The sequence below is a fragment of the Parasteatoda tepidariorum genome, chromosome 2 (assembly GCF_982258835.1).
Source record: "Parasteatoda tepidariorum strain Cologne lab strain chromosome 2, Ptep-v5.0, whole genome shotgun sequence".
NCBI classification, from domain to species: domain Eukaryota; kingdom Metazoa; phylum Arthropoda; class Arachnida; order Araneae; family Theridiidae; genus Parasteatoda; species Parasteatoda tepidariorum.
Window position 1 is genome coordinate 66005477 of NC_141756.1, and position 20003 is coordinate 66025479.

A 20003-nucleotide genomic window follows, 5' to 3' on the forward strand; every position below is an offset into this window, starting at 1 on the left:
CGCAACCTCACACTGCTTCGTCAGCATATTTTGGTGAATGGAGTTGCATCGTGTACAGATTCCTTTTCAGAGGAATCTTATAGGATATAACACTTGCAATGTACCCTAATTAGGTAAAGCGACAAAAAACGACGTTGATTCCGCAAAACAAAATTTCAAATAACACATTTTCGATTTGCATTTCCTAATGTTTTTAGGGTTCACCTTTTAGGCAACAATCTTTTTATTTAAAAAAAAAGATTACTAAGTTGGTGAACAGTATAACTTTAAAAAGATATCGATACATCTCTTTATTAAACTTCACTCTTAATGCTTATTTTACACGCATGTTAAGAAGTAATATTTCTGTAAATTATTACTTCTAAATTCAAATTTAAAATCCATCATATTTTAGCAGTCTTCCTCAAAAATATTGTTTTGTGAGATGCACATTTCAGAGAATACAAGATTTTTAAGAATAAAAAGTTTATGAATCTAGAGCGAATAGTGATAAAGGACAAAAAGGCATGTAGAACAAGCATTTAAGGGTAAAGAGGGTACTTTTGAGGAAATATTCCATTCAGTTAGATACTGTCAAAATTTAGTTCGATGCTAATTTATAGCAACGAAAATTCCTTATGGGCTGGGCTATAATTAGAAAAAGTAAGGATTTAATCTTCAAACGTCACTTAGCATTGTGCTTAGAGGGCTCATTTCTATAAGCAGGAAATAACGTTGGCAGTTTGATAAAAGCCGGATTTTCCAGTAAGCATACGACATACATACACTTACGGAAAGCTTAAAAATAGGCTCTAAAAATTAAATTGAATATCAGAAGTGAAATATGATTTAACTGTTCTAAACTTGTATGAAATATTTTAAGGTTGATTTCGCATATTAAGAGGATCAATACAACACCAAGTTTATAATATTTGAATGAAATTTAAAGACGCGTTTTAGATTCAGGGCTTATGAGTTTTGAAGCTGAATGGGGTGGGAAAGGACATTTGAAGAAATACTGCCCCCGTGAGGTCATACTTGCTCTCTCCGACAAGATCAAGCAAAACGTCAAACGCCATCATTTGTTTTAAATTTTTCTCCAATTTATACAACTAGAATAAATTCTTTTCGGACATTCGGAACTCAGAGCAAAATAACTAAAAAAGCCTTTAAGGAATTTAGTTGTGAAATTATTAATTTTTTTACACGTGGTTATTTGTAAAATAGGTTTAAGTACATAATTTTTCGTGACTTAACTGATCAGTGTCTCCGGGAAAACTAGAAGACTGGTAATAGTAAGTTTTCTAAATGAACATTTAAAAACTAATTACTTTATTAATAAATATTTCTGTTAAAGAACCTCTGCCAAGGATTTTTTCCCCTTAGAATTGATTAGGTGAATTAGATTGAAAAGGTGAAGCAGCATCTTTCCTTTAAGAAACTTTACTACCAGCACTTTAGTTTTCCTGGGATGCGGGTCAACTTACTCCTCCCCCCATTTAGGATCATAATTCATATTATCCTCAGAACTGGTTTACAGTGATGACAAAAAAAAAAAAAGAAAAGAAGAAAAAAAAAAAGACATTCATCAAAACAAATTTTAAGATTTATTATTTACAATATTTGGAACACATTTCTCAAGAAGCTATAATACAATAATGTGTGTGAAAAAATACAATTTTCTGATGCTTAGTTATCTTTTTTCTAATGACGTACCAAAGAAATGTTCATCCTGAGGAAAGAAACATTCACATGCAACACCAATTTTACAAAAGTCCAAAAAGTTGGAAATGCACTGCTCATGAATTGTGTCATTTAAACTTAAAATTATAATCTTATTTACACTAATGAGGTTTTAGTTACTTTAAAATTCTCTAAAAATCAGTTATAATGAAAAGCACTTGAGGTAAGCATTTAATGCCTATTTATATATGTATTTTACCAGCCAGTTGTACCAGTGGAAAGTTTAAAATGCATGAAAAACAATAAGTAATTTTTAAAAGAAAAATGAATTTAAATACATTTATAATATACAGTAGACTCTCAACTCAAAAAAATCTCTTTAAAACTAAAATTTTAGAGAAATAATTTAAGAAAATCTTAACAGGAAAAGAATTAAGATATTAGTAGACTTAAGATCTTTCCAATTATTAATTTGGTTTTTATTACCATTGAAACTTGATGGTTAAAAAGATATTTAATTCTGAATAACTTTTGTTCTAATGATTGGTTTTTCAAGTACTAAGACCTAATCTTAATAATTAAAAAACTTAAACATGCTAATTAATTAGTTACAAAATCCTACTTTCTCTGAAGAAGCATACATTTTTTCAACGTGTTTTAATTCTTGATTATCAAAACATGGGATGTAACCAAAATCTTAGAAAATGAGTTTTCAATAATTTAGTCAGGAGAGTGGTCGGCAGTTTGGTATCGTTAAAAATACTTTACAATTACTATTTTTAATTTTTTTTTTATAATGGGCAAAAAAAATAAAATAAAAATAATAACTATTCAACATTCTCCCAAATCTTGACACTCAAACAATTTTCAACCAGCATTAAAAAAATTAATAAAAAGCGACAAACATTTGTTAAAAATTACTCCAGTGGATCATCTTTGGATATCTTGCTTAAGAGGTTCTCAGGAACAGGCAAAATATAAAAAAAGTTAAAAATTTGCATAAAGGGGCTCAAACTTTTGATTTCTCTCGACTAAATTATTGAGAAAATTTTTTCTCACTGCGGAACTCCTCTCCACTATTTTGATTGCTAAAAAATGGTATGCTTATTCGGAGAAATAAGTTTTTGCTTCTGATTCTGTAACTTAATAGTTTGCAGTAATAAATTAGCTTACTTAAGGGCATTCTTTTGAATAATTAAGATTTGTACATAGTTTTTAAAAATCTAATCATTAGTATAAAGTCTTATTCAGAGTTTTTTTTGGAGCCAATTTAAGTTAAAATCAATGCTCTTAGGTCAGAAAAGGTATTTTTAAGCAGAAGTGATTTTTATAGTACTCCAATAAAAGTTCCCCTCTATTTTTGAAATTTAATTCTTGTTTTTTTAAAAACTTTTTGAAAGATCTAAACTTAACGTTTGAACATTTTATTACTTTTTAACATTTTGCTCGACCAATTAAAAATGGCTTGATAATTAATGGAATATATCCAAATTCAGTTGTCTAGGAATTTTAAAAATGATTTAAAAGCAAACATAATTATCTTTTTAAAAATCAAATTCTAAAACCCATTAATCTTATTTATTTCATTTTCATATTTTGTAATTTCATTTTTCTCATATTTAATAGTTCAGAAAGATGCAGTTTAAAGAAGCTAAGTTTAGCTATCATAGCATTGTTACTAGGCCCCATTTGATTGTTAACACAGACACATGAATTGTAGTTAATACATGATAAAAGTTTAGCTTGAGATAATTTTTTCTTTATCGTAACTTATACTTTTGAAGGCTGTGGTAGCACTAAGATGTAATAAAAATATTACATTATGTTAATTTAAATCATATTTCAAAATTTTAACAATAAGCAATCAGAAGATTAATTTATTTTAATAACACTTTTTATTTGCTAATAGTTTGAAAAGTTGGGTAGAAAAATGACCACCAGATATATGGCTAGTTAGGTTTATCAAAATGGCATTGAATTGGAAAATTGGGAGTCTACTGTACACATGAGACAAAATCAGATGGTAATTTTTCTAAAACAACCTTACATTCTTTGAGTTGGATGTGCGATTGCACACAACTTCTGTAACTAGAAATTTCAAAATCATTATTTAAAGGCACCTCACTTGAATTAGAGTCCAATTGTAACTTGTGAAGAACAACAGTTAAATTGGTGGTTTCTTGTACAGCAGAGTTTCGCCGTGTTTTCATCACAGAATTGATTTGAATATTGTTATATGCCTCATTAGGCATAAAACTGTCATTGGAAAATGAGAGCTCTGTAACGTCACCAGGATGGAAATGAGCCGGACTCTCGATATTTAGAATATCACATCTTTCTAGTCTGACAGCACAATCATTATAATTTAATTGGGAAAGAGTTTTTGCATCTAATGGTGTCAGCAGAACATATGGTAGTTTATGGTTTTTCAAAAATATTTCAACATCACTTGGTTTAAAAGTTTGAACAACAGGTTGATCCCTCTTTTTTCGAGATCTCTTGAAAATTTTATTCCTCCTAGTAAATAGTGCTCTTGATTTACGACGCATTAATGTTTTCTGTCTACTGTACAAGCTAGATCGATAGGGACTTCTATTTGACTTCTTTCTACAGTTCCTTGAATTATTTGATTTTTTATGCTTTATGAAATACCTGTGAAATCCAGGACTAGATTTTGATTTACTATTAACAGAGTTTGAAGGTGAATCATCTCCTTTGGACTTGTCAATTTGATAAATTATGGCATTCTTCTCATTTTTCAACACTTTTATGATACATGGAAGTATGGGAGCTTTAGAAATTTTATCTTGTATATTTTCTTGACCTTCAGAAACAGGATAAGTTGCACATTCATTTTCATGATCAGAAACAAGTAGAGACTTGTAATCAGTTTCAAGAGCAGAAACACGATCAGATATACAATGGCTTTTTTGATATGGAACGAGAGTTGTACAATCATTTTCATGATCTAAAATAGGATCAAGTGCATAATTACTTTCACTATCAGAAACAGGATGAGATGTACATTCATTTTCATAATCAGAAACTTTAAAAGATCGATGCTCAATATCACGATCAGAAACAGGGCAAGCCATATGCTCATTTTTGCAATCATTAAAAGAGGAATAACAGGCCAGCTCAGTATCACGGATATTACGTTGTTTCAACCTAAAATCACCACCAACTTCTTTCAAACTATATTCCAAATTGGATGTGCTAATTGGAAAAGTTGAATTGAGCATAAGAGAACCATCTGAACAGTTATTCAATTGATTTGTATTATCCACAGGTAAAGAATCACTATAATTGTAAACTTCATCAGATACACCAACAAATTTATTTTCATCTTCAATTGCAGATATAGCAGAATTTTGGAAGTTTTCCACTGATGGTGGCAGGGTATCTAATTCATATGTTTGGTGAGTCAAAAGGGGTGGGGATAATTTTTCATCTTGATTAGACTTACGCTTCGCAGATTTTTGCTTTTTTAGAAATGGGATGTTGTGAAAAATTTTCAGATGCTTTGACAGAAATTTCATGGTGCTGAACATTTTGTGACAAAATCTGCATTCATTAGAATTTGTTTTTGATTCATTTGAGGAAAAGCTGCAACTAATTGTTTGGGGAGAATTAGCATCACTAAACTTTTCCAAAGGAACACTAAATTCATCATCAGTAGAGCTTTGAATGGCACAGACATTATCAGGTTTTGGACAGCTTTCTAGAGGATATGTACAATGTAATTTTTCTCCCTTGCGATCTAAATTTGAACCTTCAACAAAATTAAATTCAATAGCTGCCTCAGGAGTTGAAACAGATAAGGAAGGACCTACTTCTTTAAAAGGTTCACAAGACTCTGACAACTCAGATACAATATTACTTTTTGGATAATTTTCCACTACTGAAAGTCGTTTTGATTCATTATTTGAAAATTTGCACTCACTTATATCATTTCTGCTTGTATCTGTTACATCTGATATAGGCTCAAGACTATGGTTGGATTCTAATGAAGTAAAATTTTGATCTTCACAATTTTGAAAGTTTTTTAAAGTCCATTCAGAAGTAGTGCCAATCTCCATTAACTCTTTCTGCAATATTTCATTCTCTATTAAATTTGTACATTCATCATCTGAAGTAGGAATATCTGATAAAGAGAAGTCATCAAAATCACTTCGATCATCAGCCACATTTTGATTAGTTATTTCGCCTTGCAAATCAAAATCATTCACTGCCCTTGAATCAAATCCCAGCTTTGATGCAGTACAATTGAAGGTTTCAATTGAAGTTTTATGACTAGAGACATTAGTAACTTCTTGCAAATTGTTACTAGATGGGAAAGAGCTAAAATCAGCTTTCCCAAAATCGGCCATTTTTTTCAAGCTGTTTAGACAATCATAATTCGATGCCTTGTCTTTTAGGTTTAAACTTTCAGGTTCATTTTCAGTACAGCCTGTACTTGATTTGCCAGAAGAGAATGTCACTGAATCAGATCTATTGGAAACATTGCTATTACCAAAATTAGATAGAGTGTGCTGAACATTTTCGTCACAATAATTCAAAGCAGACAGAGCTGCTACATTTGAAACAGTGAAAGCCTCCTGTTCATCAGTTAGGAAACCGTCACCATGCACTTGTTGAACATGTTGCTTTAATGATGTGTTCTGCAAAAGCTTTAAACATATATGACATTGCACTTCTTTTTTATTTCCCTCCACAATCCTCTGCCTTTGGCCTCTATAATTATGTACATTTTTCATATGAATTTTTAGATTCCCTCTGCATGAATATTCTTTTTTACAAATTTTGCACTCAACTTTTTCATTGGACCGTGCTTCAGCAGATAGCAGGTCACTTATACCAGAATAATTACTTTTTTGAACTTCAAGAGATAATCTCCTAGTATATTGGTTAACAGGTTCACTCGTAATTTTCTTCTTAACTCTACCTTTCATTGAATCAGATAACTTTTGCCACTCTTCCAACTGTTTATCTGATACCATCCTGTTATGAATATTTTTCAAATGAATTTTTAGATTCCCCCTGCATGAATATTCCTTCATACAAATTTTACACATAACCTTTTCATTGCAACGTGCTCCAGCAGATAGCAGATCAGTTACATCAGAAATATTGTTAACAGGCACACCACTTATTCTTTTCTGCTGAATTCTAGATTTAATTGGAACAGAAAAATTTTGCCAAGCCTCCAACTCTTTATCCGATGCTATTCTGTTATGTTTCATTTTAAAATGTTTTCTGAAATAAGCTTTCCCAGAGTAAGTCTTCTGACAAATAGGACATGTGAACCTAGGTAAACGGTTGTAATTTACAGTCGTTTCTGACACATTGTTCAAATCTGCATCTTGCTTTGATTCCACAGAATGATTTGGAGAACATATGGGAAATTTTGAGTCTTCATTTATTTTGCAATCGGTGGTATGCAATGGGTCTGAATCTTTAATTTCTGGAGTTGTATTTAAATTTGGAATATTGTGTTCAAACACATTTTTTAAATCGGCCTTCTGCTCTGCATCTACAAAATTAGTTAAAGAACACAAAGGAAAATTTGAGTCTCTATTTATTTCGCAGCTACTGGTAAGCGCTGGGTTTATTATTTCTGCAGATGTATTTATATTTGGAGTATTATATACAAAAACATTTTTCAAATCTGAATTTTGCTCAGTATCGATAGAATTATTTAAAGAATGCAAATTAAAATTAGATTGGTTTATTTTGTAACCAGTGGTATGCAATGGGTTTGAATATTCATGTTTATTTTCTGCACTTGAATTTGGAGTGTCATGTTCGTTTTGGCCAGATTGTAGCAGCTGTTTTAGATCAGAAATATTATGCTTATAATGTGTTGAATATTCAGAGTTTGATAGATCACAGTTATAAATATCTGAATTTCTGTAGCCATCACCTGCATCCATTTTATCCCCATGCATTAAATTTGTATCAAGTCTATTTTCTAAGTAATTATAATCACCATAAGAGTTTGGAATATTTTCATAGGGCATTTCCAACAGAGATCGATTCGGTTCAGAATTATTTGTATCACTAAATTTACTTGAATCGGATATTTCATTATAGCTCAAATTACTTTTTGCAGATTCATTCATATCATCAATTCCATGATATGTTTTAATATGTTTAGTTAGAAACGATTGAGATGTGTAAGGTCTCTGGCATAAATGACAAGTGTAAAAAATATGCGTAGAATTACTTGAAAAATTATTTAAATTCAAGTCTTGTCCAAGGTGTTCTTCATTGTTTGTTACAAACTTAGGAGTAGGAATTAAGCTAGAGTTAACAAAATCACTCTGCTTTTGAATAACATTTAATAAACTATTACATTGTTCACCAGTTTGCAGTGCATCAGACACAGATAAGCATGTGTTTGAATCAATATTTTCTTGAGTTAAATCAGATGTCTTGGATAAAGATAATTTAAATTCAGTTGGTACTGAAGTGCTAGCATTATTTGAGGAAAGATTGGATGACAAAGCATTGGGATGCATTTTTGCTATATGCTGCTTCATGTATATGAGAGTTAACAATTTACCACAATAAACACATTTAGATTGACGATGTTTAGTCTTTCTTTCAGGAAAAGAAAAAGTATTTTTTGTATCAAATTGTCCTTCATATCTAATAGAATCTATAACTGAAACTTGATTTGCATTATTGTGAGCAGGAAAATTATTCCTTTCCATAACATTTTGCTGAAAATTATTAAAAGTATCTTCTCCAGTTTCACTTCTTTCATGTCTAACTATTGGAAAACTTTGACGAACAACAATTCTATTGTCTGGAACTTTAAGTATACTCTGACTAGATGAAGAATTAGAAGGTATTAAACCATGAACCAAATGACCCAAACAATCATTTATAGTTGTGTCTGGATGAAAGGTTTTAACATGTTTATACAGGGAACCTCTTATAGAAAACTTTCTTTCCTTCCCCTTGGTTTTCAAACAAAATTTACAATATAGTTTCTTTTTAATCTTCGATTTATTACCCAATTGATTTATATATATTGGGTTTGATATACAATTTTCAGGTGTACTAGGAGTAATACCTTTATCAGGACCAAGTGATTCAGAAGGTTGGGAAGCTTGTGTTATATCAGTACCATTATCTAGAAAATCCAACATTTCATCCAGACTACTGCCATTGCCACAAATATTATTTTCAATAAAAGAACTTTCTAAGTTAATTTCTTCTAAAGCTCCAGAAGCTGAATTATTGTTTTCCAGCTCAATTATATTATTATTTTGATGACTTTGCAGCATATCCGAAAACTTGAAGGCTGAATCATCTGAGTAAACCGTAGAACTCTCAACATTATCTAAATAATTATAGACTTGATCAAAGGAATTATTTATAATACCCATACAAGTGTTTATATTATTTTGGTTTGGAGGAAGATCTATACTAACAGTTTTATTTTCGACAGGATCAACATTAGATACTTCTTCGGTACGGTCATGGGGCAAAGAGTCAAATGAGGTAGACTGAAGATCATATAAATCAAATTTTTTTGCTATATTTGAAGACATCCCGACTTTTTTCATTGTTTCAAAAGAGTGATGCTTTTCAAGATGAAATTGGTAATTAGCAACAGAGCATGTCATAGAACATATGTGGCAGGCAGTATATTCTTCTTGAGAGGGACACTGGAGTACCAATTGGTTTTGACTTAATTCTCTCTCCTCATCAGGATCAGTAACTTCATATTTAATCTATTGAAGAAATAATTCAAAATTAATATCGGTTAAATTTATATAAAATATAATCATAGAATTTCGCTTTTAGTAAACAAGATCTAGATTTATTGAAGCTGATTTGCTTAAATTTGTATAAAATACAATAGAATTTTATTTTTAGTATCATAACTTAGAAGAAAAAAAATGTAGTACATCTCTGATACTTTTTCAGAAATCAAAATTTTCACATATCGAACTGGTTGCAAAAAGAGGTAATTTCAAAACCTTGCTTTTTTTGCGGTATCAAAAAATTAATATAAATTATAATAAAATTTCATATTTTTAATAGAGTGTATTAATTCCTACTCTCAATATTTATAAATGGCATACCACACAATAATTTTGAAAGAATTAGAAAATACACAAATATTATTGCTATGTAACACATAGCATAATTAAGGCATTGCATAATTCCAATTAGAAGAAAGTTAAGAAACTGCAAAAAAATTTGAAAAAAAAAAAAAAAAAAAAAAAAAAAAGCATTACATTTTACAAAATAGTATATACTACTTCCTCTTAACCACTTTGTAATACCTAAAATATTTTAGCTACAGAGAGTTAAAATATTTATCGTCAACAAAATACAAAAACTATATTACACTAATTTGACCGTAAATGGAAAACTTTTTATTCTTGATTGACATTAAATGGATTTAAAACCAGTAGAGTTGGCAGCTATATGCTTGATTGGAAGCCAAGAACAACATACAACAATCTAGGTTTTACTGCATATGTAGAAGTAATGAATCATGCACACAGAAATAATAAAAACTAAAAGTAAATGTTTTTCTATTGAAAAATAATGCTTTGTTCTAGTTTTAAATAAGAACTCACCTTTATGAGGAAGAGGATTTATATTCTTATTTAATCTTTTAATAGGTGTATCCATCTGTTTGCACCTCTTACATTGATGTTAGCCTAAAATTATTTTATGGCTTTAATTTTTGATTTGGATAAAAAGAGAAAGCTTTCAGATAAATTTTAAAATCATCAAATTGAGTGCAAATGACCTATACAGATGGGTACACCATTCAACACAACCACTGAAATATATATACTAATAATTTTATAAGAACCAACACCGTTAAAAAAGAGGATACAACAATGAAACAAAAGATATACATATATATTTCAGCAGAAGTTGCCAGTTTAGCTATCTGCATAGGACAAATGATATAAAAAAACTAAAATACATACACGGGAATTAAAAAAGAAAAATAAAGAACTTAAATATTCTTCCATTAAAATAACACACCCTTGTTTAATGAACAAGCTAATATTGCCTAAGTAAAAGAATTCGGAGTTAATTATCAGCCCTATTATTTTTATTAAACGTCTGGGCCTATTTACAACATTTTCCTTGAATAATGATTATTTCAGCCTCTTTATAGGTTGTTAAATATTAAGACAAGTTTAATACTGAATAAATGTAACACATTAATTGAAGGTTGGGTCAAAACTTTTCAACCTTAAAAATTTAACTTAAATTTAATGCTTAATTTTCACTGCCATTTTTTAAAAATTTTATAATTAAGTAATGATTAATTCAAGAATAAAAAAGATTTGAAAAATCAAAAGATCAACACAGTCCTATTATGTTTTTTGCTTTATTATTTCCAAGTCATTAAACATAAATAGGTTTTAAATATTTCTGCTGAAGTAAAAAAAAAAAAAAAAAAAAAAAAAGAAAATTAATTTGCATGCACTCACTAATTAATAAACAAATATTGCTAAACATGCCCGACTCAACATTTTAAATTATACAAAAGTAAATATTGCTTTAACCAGGGTTCACACTCTTTCAACAAAGCAAAAATTAAGCACTTTAAAAATAGTATGATTGTTTATCATTGAATATACATATGCCATCAGTGACAGTGCAAATTATTTACCTTCCTTAAAAAACAAAACAATTTTATCATAATGTGAACATTAATATAATTGTATTAATTAACAGGACGCCATTTCTTTTTAAAATTTAAAAAAAAGAAAAGAAAAAGACATTTTCAGATTGTTAAAGTTAACGTCAGTCAGATTGCAAATGTTAACATCTGAAACTAATCTGCAATCCATTTTTAATGATTTCCTTGAAATTAAATTGTAAAATTAAGTGCAGAATTTAAGATTTGCAATTTCTTTTCATGTGTATTAAATAAAAAGAGTAAATTAAGAAATTTGTCGAAAAAATTGAAAAAACTATTTGAACAAGTTTTTATATTTCATTACTAGACCAGCAAATGTGTTATATTTACTTTTATGATGAACTTTAACAAAATCATTTTCAGCCAAACCTGTTATTAAAAATTAACTTTACGTAATGTAACTAAACATTTTGGCGAAAAACATGAAAATTGGTATAATCCCCCATTTATAAAAATTTGCACGTTTTTATAGTATGGTGTTGAGTTAAACCCATTCCTCTCCTTATAATATTTACTAAATTAAATTCTTCTTCAAATGAAGCAAAATATTTATTTACACCATTGTACCAGATTTTTCCTTGAAAAAGTGTTAAGAATCGCACCATATCTTTTAAAACTCCCATGATACTTCCACACTAATTAAATTAATTTATGCTCCTAAATTGATAAAGGAATTCATAAGCTTTGTGGCATTTTATAAAAGCTTTTTTTTTTCTTAAGAACTTTTGAACTTAGTTTAAACTCTGCACAACATGCATGTATGCAGCCCTATTACTCAGAATTTCAAAATAGTTTAACTGTATTTACTTAAAAAACAAGTCTCACTGTAGTGTACAATAATAGGTTGACATAAAATTATATGTAAAAACCATACTTTTTCACTTTTGTCTAGAAAAAAAAAAGTACAAAAATTATTTTGCATGAAATTTTAAAATATTGTAGGAAATATTTTAACTAATACCCTTATGCAACTGAACTTAAACTTATCTGTAATTATGTTACAGTACTTAAACTCTTCAAATATTTAATAATATGAAGGACATTATTTTTAAAATGAAAATAAACAATTATTTCATCCAATTTCAGATTAAATGATGAATTTTTATTTTTAGGATTCCCCCTGTTAAAAGTTTAAGCTGTGATGATTATACATTTCAAATTTTTTATATTATTGTGATAATATTTTTAACATTTGCCTTACAATAATTTGCAATTGTTGTGTAATTCGTTGACTAATTAAAAATATTTCTACATCAAAAACATATATCAAACCAGATCAGAAAACCTAAGTCTCAATCAAAAGCAATTGTTTATGAACTGTAATGTGATAATCTTGTACAAAATCACAACCAAATAATTTCTATTTAATTTTAAAAGTAATAAATTACCAACTTGAATAAGTAGCAACTACTCACAACTGATGAACACTGGATTGTAGTTTTGAATTTCAATCCTTAATTATTTTCCCATTATTAAACTTGCATATTATTTACATAAAATTGTCAGAGTGGAATGAAAAATGTAGCAAATGTTTGTCCTGATTGTGTCCATTACCGCCATTAAAAAGAGCCTAAAACAGTTCAATCATACTTAGCCATCAAAGTCAAACCATTGTTCTGGTCACATGACAAAAATATATGCAACATTACAGTTGAATAAGGAAACAGACAGTTTTTAGAATAAATCGAATGCAATCCAGTTGCTTGATTGAATTCAGTTGCATAAGAGTCTAAGGTTGTAGTTTTGGGGTTAAGGGTTGTTAAAGAAACTATATCTAAAAAATTACAATTTAATTTAAATAAAACAAACCTAAAGTATAGACATTACACACTCATTCATCATTAAACTTACCTGATTGGCAGAGTTCACATTAACAGATGGAGAATTGAATATTTGTGCATTTGTACTGGCAGAATTGAAATTAATATCCTTTGGAGGCAATGAACAATTTTGGCAGGGATTAACCTCTGATGGAGAACAACACCTACTTGAAGTATTATGTCCCTGTGTGTTCTCTGATTTTGCTGCTTTGTATACAATACCTTTGTCATCTTCAACTAAAACAGAAGCCAAACTATATGAAGTACCAAGATTTGATAAATTACTTTGAAACCTTTGATTTAAATTGGATGAACTAACAGATAAACCAGGTGAAGTTCCAGTAGTAGTTGAAATGTTTGATGTATTAGAGCCTTTTAAAGCTTTAGAGTTTGTGTAATCAAGTAACTGCATTATTTGTGAATTATGTTTTCTAACAAGAGGAGATTGAGATGTGAGTGAAGTTTTTAACAAAGACGTGCCAATAACAGGTAAGCCAGACCTTTTTTCTAGTTCGGATTGAGTTGTAAAATTGTCTTTTACATTATAAGAAGGTTTAGACTGTAATGGATTAGGAACAGACACAGCATCATTTTTATAAGAATAGGAACAGTGAGAAGGTTTATCAAAATCAGACATGGTTGTTTGTGTATTTGACTGATGAGATTTATGAACAGCTATGTTATTTGAGAATGAACTTGTAGCTCTAGAATTATTAGAATTTTGGTATGACAAAGGCAGCAGTTGAGAATTTGATGATGTAACTGCTGACTGAACTGAGTTCATGGATAATAATTGAGAATTTGATGGCAAAGTTGCTGACTGAACCAAGTTCATGGACAGCAATTGAGAATTTGATGAAGAAACTGTTGATTGAGCCGAGTTACGAGACAACACTTCGGGATTCGTTGATGATACCGGTGATTGAACTGAGCTACGAGATAGCAATTGAGGATTTGTCAATAAAACTGGTGATTGAACTGAGTTAATGACATCCCCCACTGTTTTCCACTTTCCAGTATCGACATTATCTGTTATTTGCTTAGTTTTATAAATTTGATAGGTTGTTTCCCGTTTTGTAACTTTTTCAGTTTTGCTTATAAACTCACGAGGCCATTCATCTTTCACCGGCACTGGTTGCTTCTGATAAGGATGGCAGTATGTCTTTTTAGTAGTAGAAGATGTGTGAATTATTTTTTTAAATTCAACGTTATTCTGAACAGATGGAACCTCCCAAGATCGCTTTATCACCGACTTCGGTGCAAGAATACCAGGAATTGTGATCATTTCTTGCTTATCATGAGTAGAAGTTTTATCTGAAACAATATTTGTTGAAGAAGTGGATGGAAGTGGACGATTAATCACCAAGTTGGCAGGGACAAAATTGTGTTTTGGTAAATTTCTGTTTGGAACTTTAAGCTTAAAAGTTGGCAAATTTGAAGTATCGTTCTGTTTTGTCCTATCAGAAATGATAGACACAGTCAGATTTTTTGGTATTTTAATATCTAAGTGCTGCATTGTGTGTTGAATTACTGAATTTCTATCAACCATTTTTGCTTCAACAGATGGTGTATTTGAAAGTCTATCTGCCAATTGATTATTATAATGAATATTTTGATTAGATACAGACTCATTTGAAGTCGCAATTGCTCTATTTGTTTTCTGAATTTCAAATTTTTTATTGCACTTCAGATCAAGAGGATATTGATGAGACATCTCGAGCAATGGTTTGGAAGATGGGATGTCCAAGTGTCTTGTTGAGCTTAAATTTATAGCACCATGATCATTACTATTTCTGTCTATCATCTGGTTTGTTTGTTTAAGCTGGACATTCTGCAAAGATTTTTGCAAATAATTGTTACTAAACTGTTCACTTTTGTATGGCAGATTTGACTTGACACCCAAATCTTTTAATGATTTGTGATGCAAGTCTGGTTTTAACAGAGAACTTTTTAATAAAGAATGTTTAGATGATTCATATGGTTGAATATATTTTTTGTCAGATAAGTTTTCTGCTTTCATCACCACACTTGGTCTAACTAAACCTTGCTTTAAAGGAGGAGAGTCAGTACTAGGCTTGGAAACATAACTATGCTGCAACGCTGTTACTAAATTAGCACCCGCTCTGACACTTTTATTATCACACGGACTTTGGTTGCTATTAATAACATGACGCATTTTGTCAGTTATATTAATAGGACAACTTGTATTATTTAAGTAAGGCTCATTTAATGCAGGTGCCATAGACATAAAAGTTTGTTCTCTTGATGTTTTGTCACTATTAAGAGATGATCTAATTACTTTTTCTATTGCATCACTGATTTTAAGGTTACAAATGGAACTCACTGAATCTTCTGGAGTCTCTTTTGCAGGCGGTAAAGATATTTTGATTCTTTTACTAGAACTGTCATCACTGTGAACTTCAATGTTAGCTCCAACATCTAGAAAATCAGACTTAGAATTATCTGAAGAGTTTTTTCTCTTAACAAGAGCATTAGGTGAAAGTAATCTTTTTGTTACATCCACTTCCATTAAAGATTTATTATCTTCATTGCAAACTTTTTCTAGGGTGTTTTTTGCTTGACTGCTATCAACACTACTAATACTATTTCTACTTCTTAAAGAGGATTTAAAATAATTTGCTATTTTAGGTCCAGCAAATTTCCAATTAAATACATTGTACTGAAACTTTAAGCAACGAACACTCTCCAAAACACTAACTAAATCTTCAACAAGAGAAAATGGGACATTTCTAATGCCCTTTTTTAAAAGTGGATGCTCAAAAGTATTGTCACATGTGGGTACTTTACAGTATCCATTACAAATACGGTTGCACGTACAGTCTCTAAATGGCAAATCGAAATTAGAATTTTCAGAAGCTTCCAGCTGTTTTTCTTGTATAATCCTATTGACGTGTTGCAAATACTTATGTCTAGATTTTGATGGTTTTAGGATGAAGGCACTGAACATACAATCTCGTTTGGCTTCGTCATAGAAGCTGAATAACGTAGACAGTTTAGCAAACATTTTGGCTATGTGTACTTCTAATTCACTTTTATCACAATGAAGATCTTCATTTTTTGCAATCTCCAGATAATTGATGTCTGCTGTTAAACCTCTTATACAGAATTCAATGTATAATGAGAAGAATTTGGCTCCAAACTAAAACAAAATAAATGAAAAATATTAAAAAGAAAATACTGAATGAAATATAAAAAACTGCAAGAAATATTCTTTTATACCACAATGTTTGTTAAGATAATTTTAGAACTTCGATTTTTTTTTTTCATGGAGAGGAACAAACAAATTTGCTCCACTTTTTGAAATGCAGTAAATTTGGTCTAAGAATTTTTTCATGGGGAAAGAAAAACTTCTAAAACAGCAAAATGCTTCTAAATTAGGTAGGATAAAATTAAGTTTTAAAAAATTGTATAACATAAGCTTGTAATATAGAATCTCTAATTTATGTTATATCAGACACTTATCAAGTTATTCCTTACTTTTTAAGGGTGAGAAAGTTAAAAACAAGTTTCCTCACAAGTTTTACTTTAATATTGGTGAAATAGGAAACAAAATCATAATGAGAATAGAAACCACTAAACATTTAATTTAGGCAATGAACGAGAATGAAAAGCTAAACACAAATATATACAAAAGGTTAAACAGTAAGACTTTTCAAATGGGAACTTCTTAAACAATTAACTATTTTTTTTAGATTAGTGACTAGGACTTATTGATGGCTCTACACAAAGAAAATCAATATATTTTTTTTTTAGTGCGTAAATTATGTCATAGGATACAAGATCAAATCTGGAATGATTTCTTAAATGTCATTTTGATTCCCAAGGTCAGTGATAAGATTGTCTGATACAGTTCATAACTAACTAAGGGTAAATGATACAATATGAAAATTATTAAGAATAATTTTATGAACTACAACAAATAATTAAAATTTTATAAATTTCAATGTTTTCAAAATTCAGGATAAATTTTATTTGTTTTGGAAGTAACTAAGTATCTTTCGTTATCAATAATTAGAAATAATTTAAGTATGAAATACTTGGGTATCAAAAATAAATATAAAAACCTTAGTGAAATTAACCACACTTATAGCTTTATAAATAATTTAAAAGTAGAATAAATGCAAGGAGTTTTTATTCACTGTAGGGAAAATTAAGAGTTACACAGAATTGTAATAAACATAACATGAGAATTATCAAAATATAAAATTAACAAATACATACTTTTTCCCACATTACATCAACTAATAAGTATAAATGAGAACTGCTAGGTGCATGAGCTGCAAAGATCTTTTCTATACTCTCTGTTACTTCCTTTACATTAGAATTCCGTTCTTTATGGATCAGGCAAAATAAATCAAAAAGGTTCTGCAACAAAAAGCATAATTTAGTTTTATAAAAGTAACAGCTAGTTAAATAAATCAAATGCTGGTTAACGTAAGCTTTTAATTCTCTTTCCTGATTTTTTGGTTAATTTTAGAATCTCCTGACATTTTCAGGTAGTGGGGAGTTGGGTAGCCCCACCCACTTAAGGATTGATTTGCTTATATTTCTGTATAATATTGAGTAATAATCAATATTTTTGTATGGTTCTATTGTTTTAACATCTAATTACATAATGTAAAAAGAATAAACCAAAAAAAAGAATAGTTTAACTTAAGAAAGTAGAAATTTAAAAAAACATGTTTTTCAGCTCTTTTTCAAAAGGTGTCGGGTAGCCCCGCCCAGTTACAAAAATTATGTTTTTTGACTATTTTTTCAGGTGTAAATGAAAACGACCAATGTATTGACAATAGATAAACCTCATTTATCATTTTTATCACAAATATTTGAGTATATCACAAATATTTTGAAACTTTGAAAATAATCTCTTTTTAATATAACAAGTAATGTCCGATGGCCCATTGACTTGAAAAAATATTCTATACATATGAAATTGACAGTGGGCTGGGGTTACCGACACTCCCCTATAACACTACCATTCAATTAAAAAAAAAAACCATACCATGACTTTTACATTCTTACTTTTATATGGCAATATTTCATAAGAAATACATCCTTTATTCAATATGCAAAGAAACTTTCTTTTTAATAAAATATATATCAAACATATTTTAAAGGGGACAGTATTTAATGGGCTTAACATGTAGTTTTATAATAAACAATGCAAAATTTTGGATATCAATCTGCACAAGCATCAGCAAAATTTTAAAACGTGTATAGTTTAAGTTACATTAGTTGCATATAGCTATCATAAATTTTAATTGTGATTAAGATTATTAAGAAGCTAAATAAATTTAAAGCAAAACCTTAAAAAAAAAAAAAAAAGGACAAGAATATTTCCTAATAATTAACACATTTTTGGATTGTAGTGGCACTTTTCAGAAATGAATAGATATTAAATTATTGCATTTGCTACTTATTATTGTCATGAATTTCACAATTAATTTTATTTCCTTTTCTTATTGCTAAAAAAAAGGGAAAAATTATTATTAAATTATTCCTTGATTTTTATCCCATGGGAATTCTGCTCTTAGCTTAGCATCCATGCCATGCACAGCTAATGAATTAAAATGTGTTTTTTTTATACTTTCCCTTGATAAAAAATAGGTAATTCTTTGAAATCTAACAATTTAACATTCCAAAAAATGAAAGTTTCCATAAAAGAATTAATTACGAAGTTAATACTCAGATATTTAAATTTCTATCATTGGCTGGCATAAGAAGGAAGCTCATTTAAATTTTATTGCTGAAACAAAATGTTGTATATGCTTGTTTTAGAAAAACTTAGATTGAAGAAAAATAAGAATAAATTTTCCCATTTGCATACAATAAAACTATAAGCATTATATGTAAAAATTAGTAAGAACCAGCATACCTTTGTGCAGCAATGTTTTGATGGTTTGATCAAATCTTGCATGATAAAAATTTGCACCAATGTAAGAATCAAACTATTGAAATGTTTATTTCTTTTTAGGCGGCAAATTATTTCAACTCCTTCATGACAATTCAGGCGGCTAACCTGAAAAGTAATTTTAAGAAAAATCAGACATTTTACAACACTTGATTTGATAAAACTATTTAACAAGCATTTGTTGACAATATTTTTTTTTAAATTAATATTTCATCAATTTTTAGTAAAATTAAAAGCAAATGTTAAATCTAAGACTATGATGCTTGCTTGAAATGTTTTTTTTAAAATTTTTTTTTGGCAAATTACCTACATTCATAATTTTGTCCCAATTTGATGAAGAAAAAATGTACAATTTCTAATTACCTAAAACACAGGTGATTTATGAAAAATTATCGTGGTATAATAAGACAAATATTAAAGAATTTCAACATATATATATATATATATAAAAAAAAAATGCACAATTTACACACACAACTTTTGTGATAGATCAACTGTTGACAATTGAAAATTTCAGATAAAACCTGGGCATAAATGTTTTTTCCCAAATAAACAGAATTAAAATCTGCCCTTATACCAAGCGTTATTATTCATTTGGCTTATAAACATAAACATTAATACATAAATAAAGAAAATCACTTGACTGGAATAACTTTGTTTTTCTTCTATCTCTTTAGTAAATAAGGTTTCAAATACGAATAAAAATAAGCACACATAAGTATTATAGCAAAATATAAATAATAGAATTTAATTCTTTCCAAAAGAATATTTTTATCTTACAAAATACACAATTGGATGAATTAAAATATTTTGTCAGTAGTTATATTTTAATGCTACAAAATAATTATTTAAATATTAAAATTTACAAATTTTTTTTTCTCCGGTTAATGGCGGGCAC

At 29.2% G+C, this 20003-nt stretch overlaps 1 protein-coding gene across 3 annotated transcripts in view; it reads right to left on the bottom strand.

The window, feature by feature from the left end:
- Positions 1-1567: 1567 nt before the first annotated feature.
- Positions 1568-20003, bottom strand: part of LOC107438052 (uncharacterized) — a 35487-nt gene continuing 17051 nt past the window's right edge. For all 3 annotated transcript variants that reach the window (XM_043039627.3, XM_043039626.2, XM_016050227.5), the window contains exons 5-8: positions 19070-19213; positions 17416-17559; positions 13205-16333; positions 1568-9407 (exon numbers count right to left, since the gene is read on the bottom strand). In XM_043039627.3, coding sequence (XP_042895561.2) covers positions 3657-9407; positions 13205-16333; positions 17416-17559; positions 19070-19213 — 9168 coding nt within the window. In that variant the 3' untranslated portion in view covers positions 1568-3656. The remainder of the gene's footprint in view (positions 9408-13204; positions 16334-17415; positions 17560-19069; positions 19214-20003) is intronic.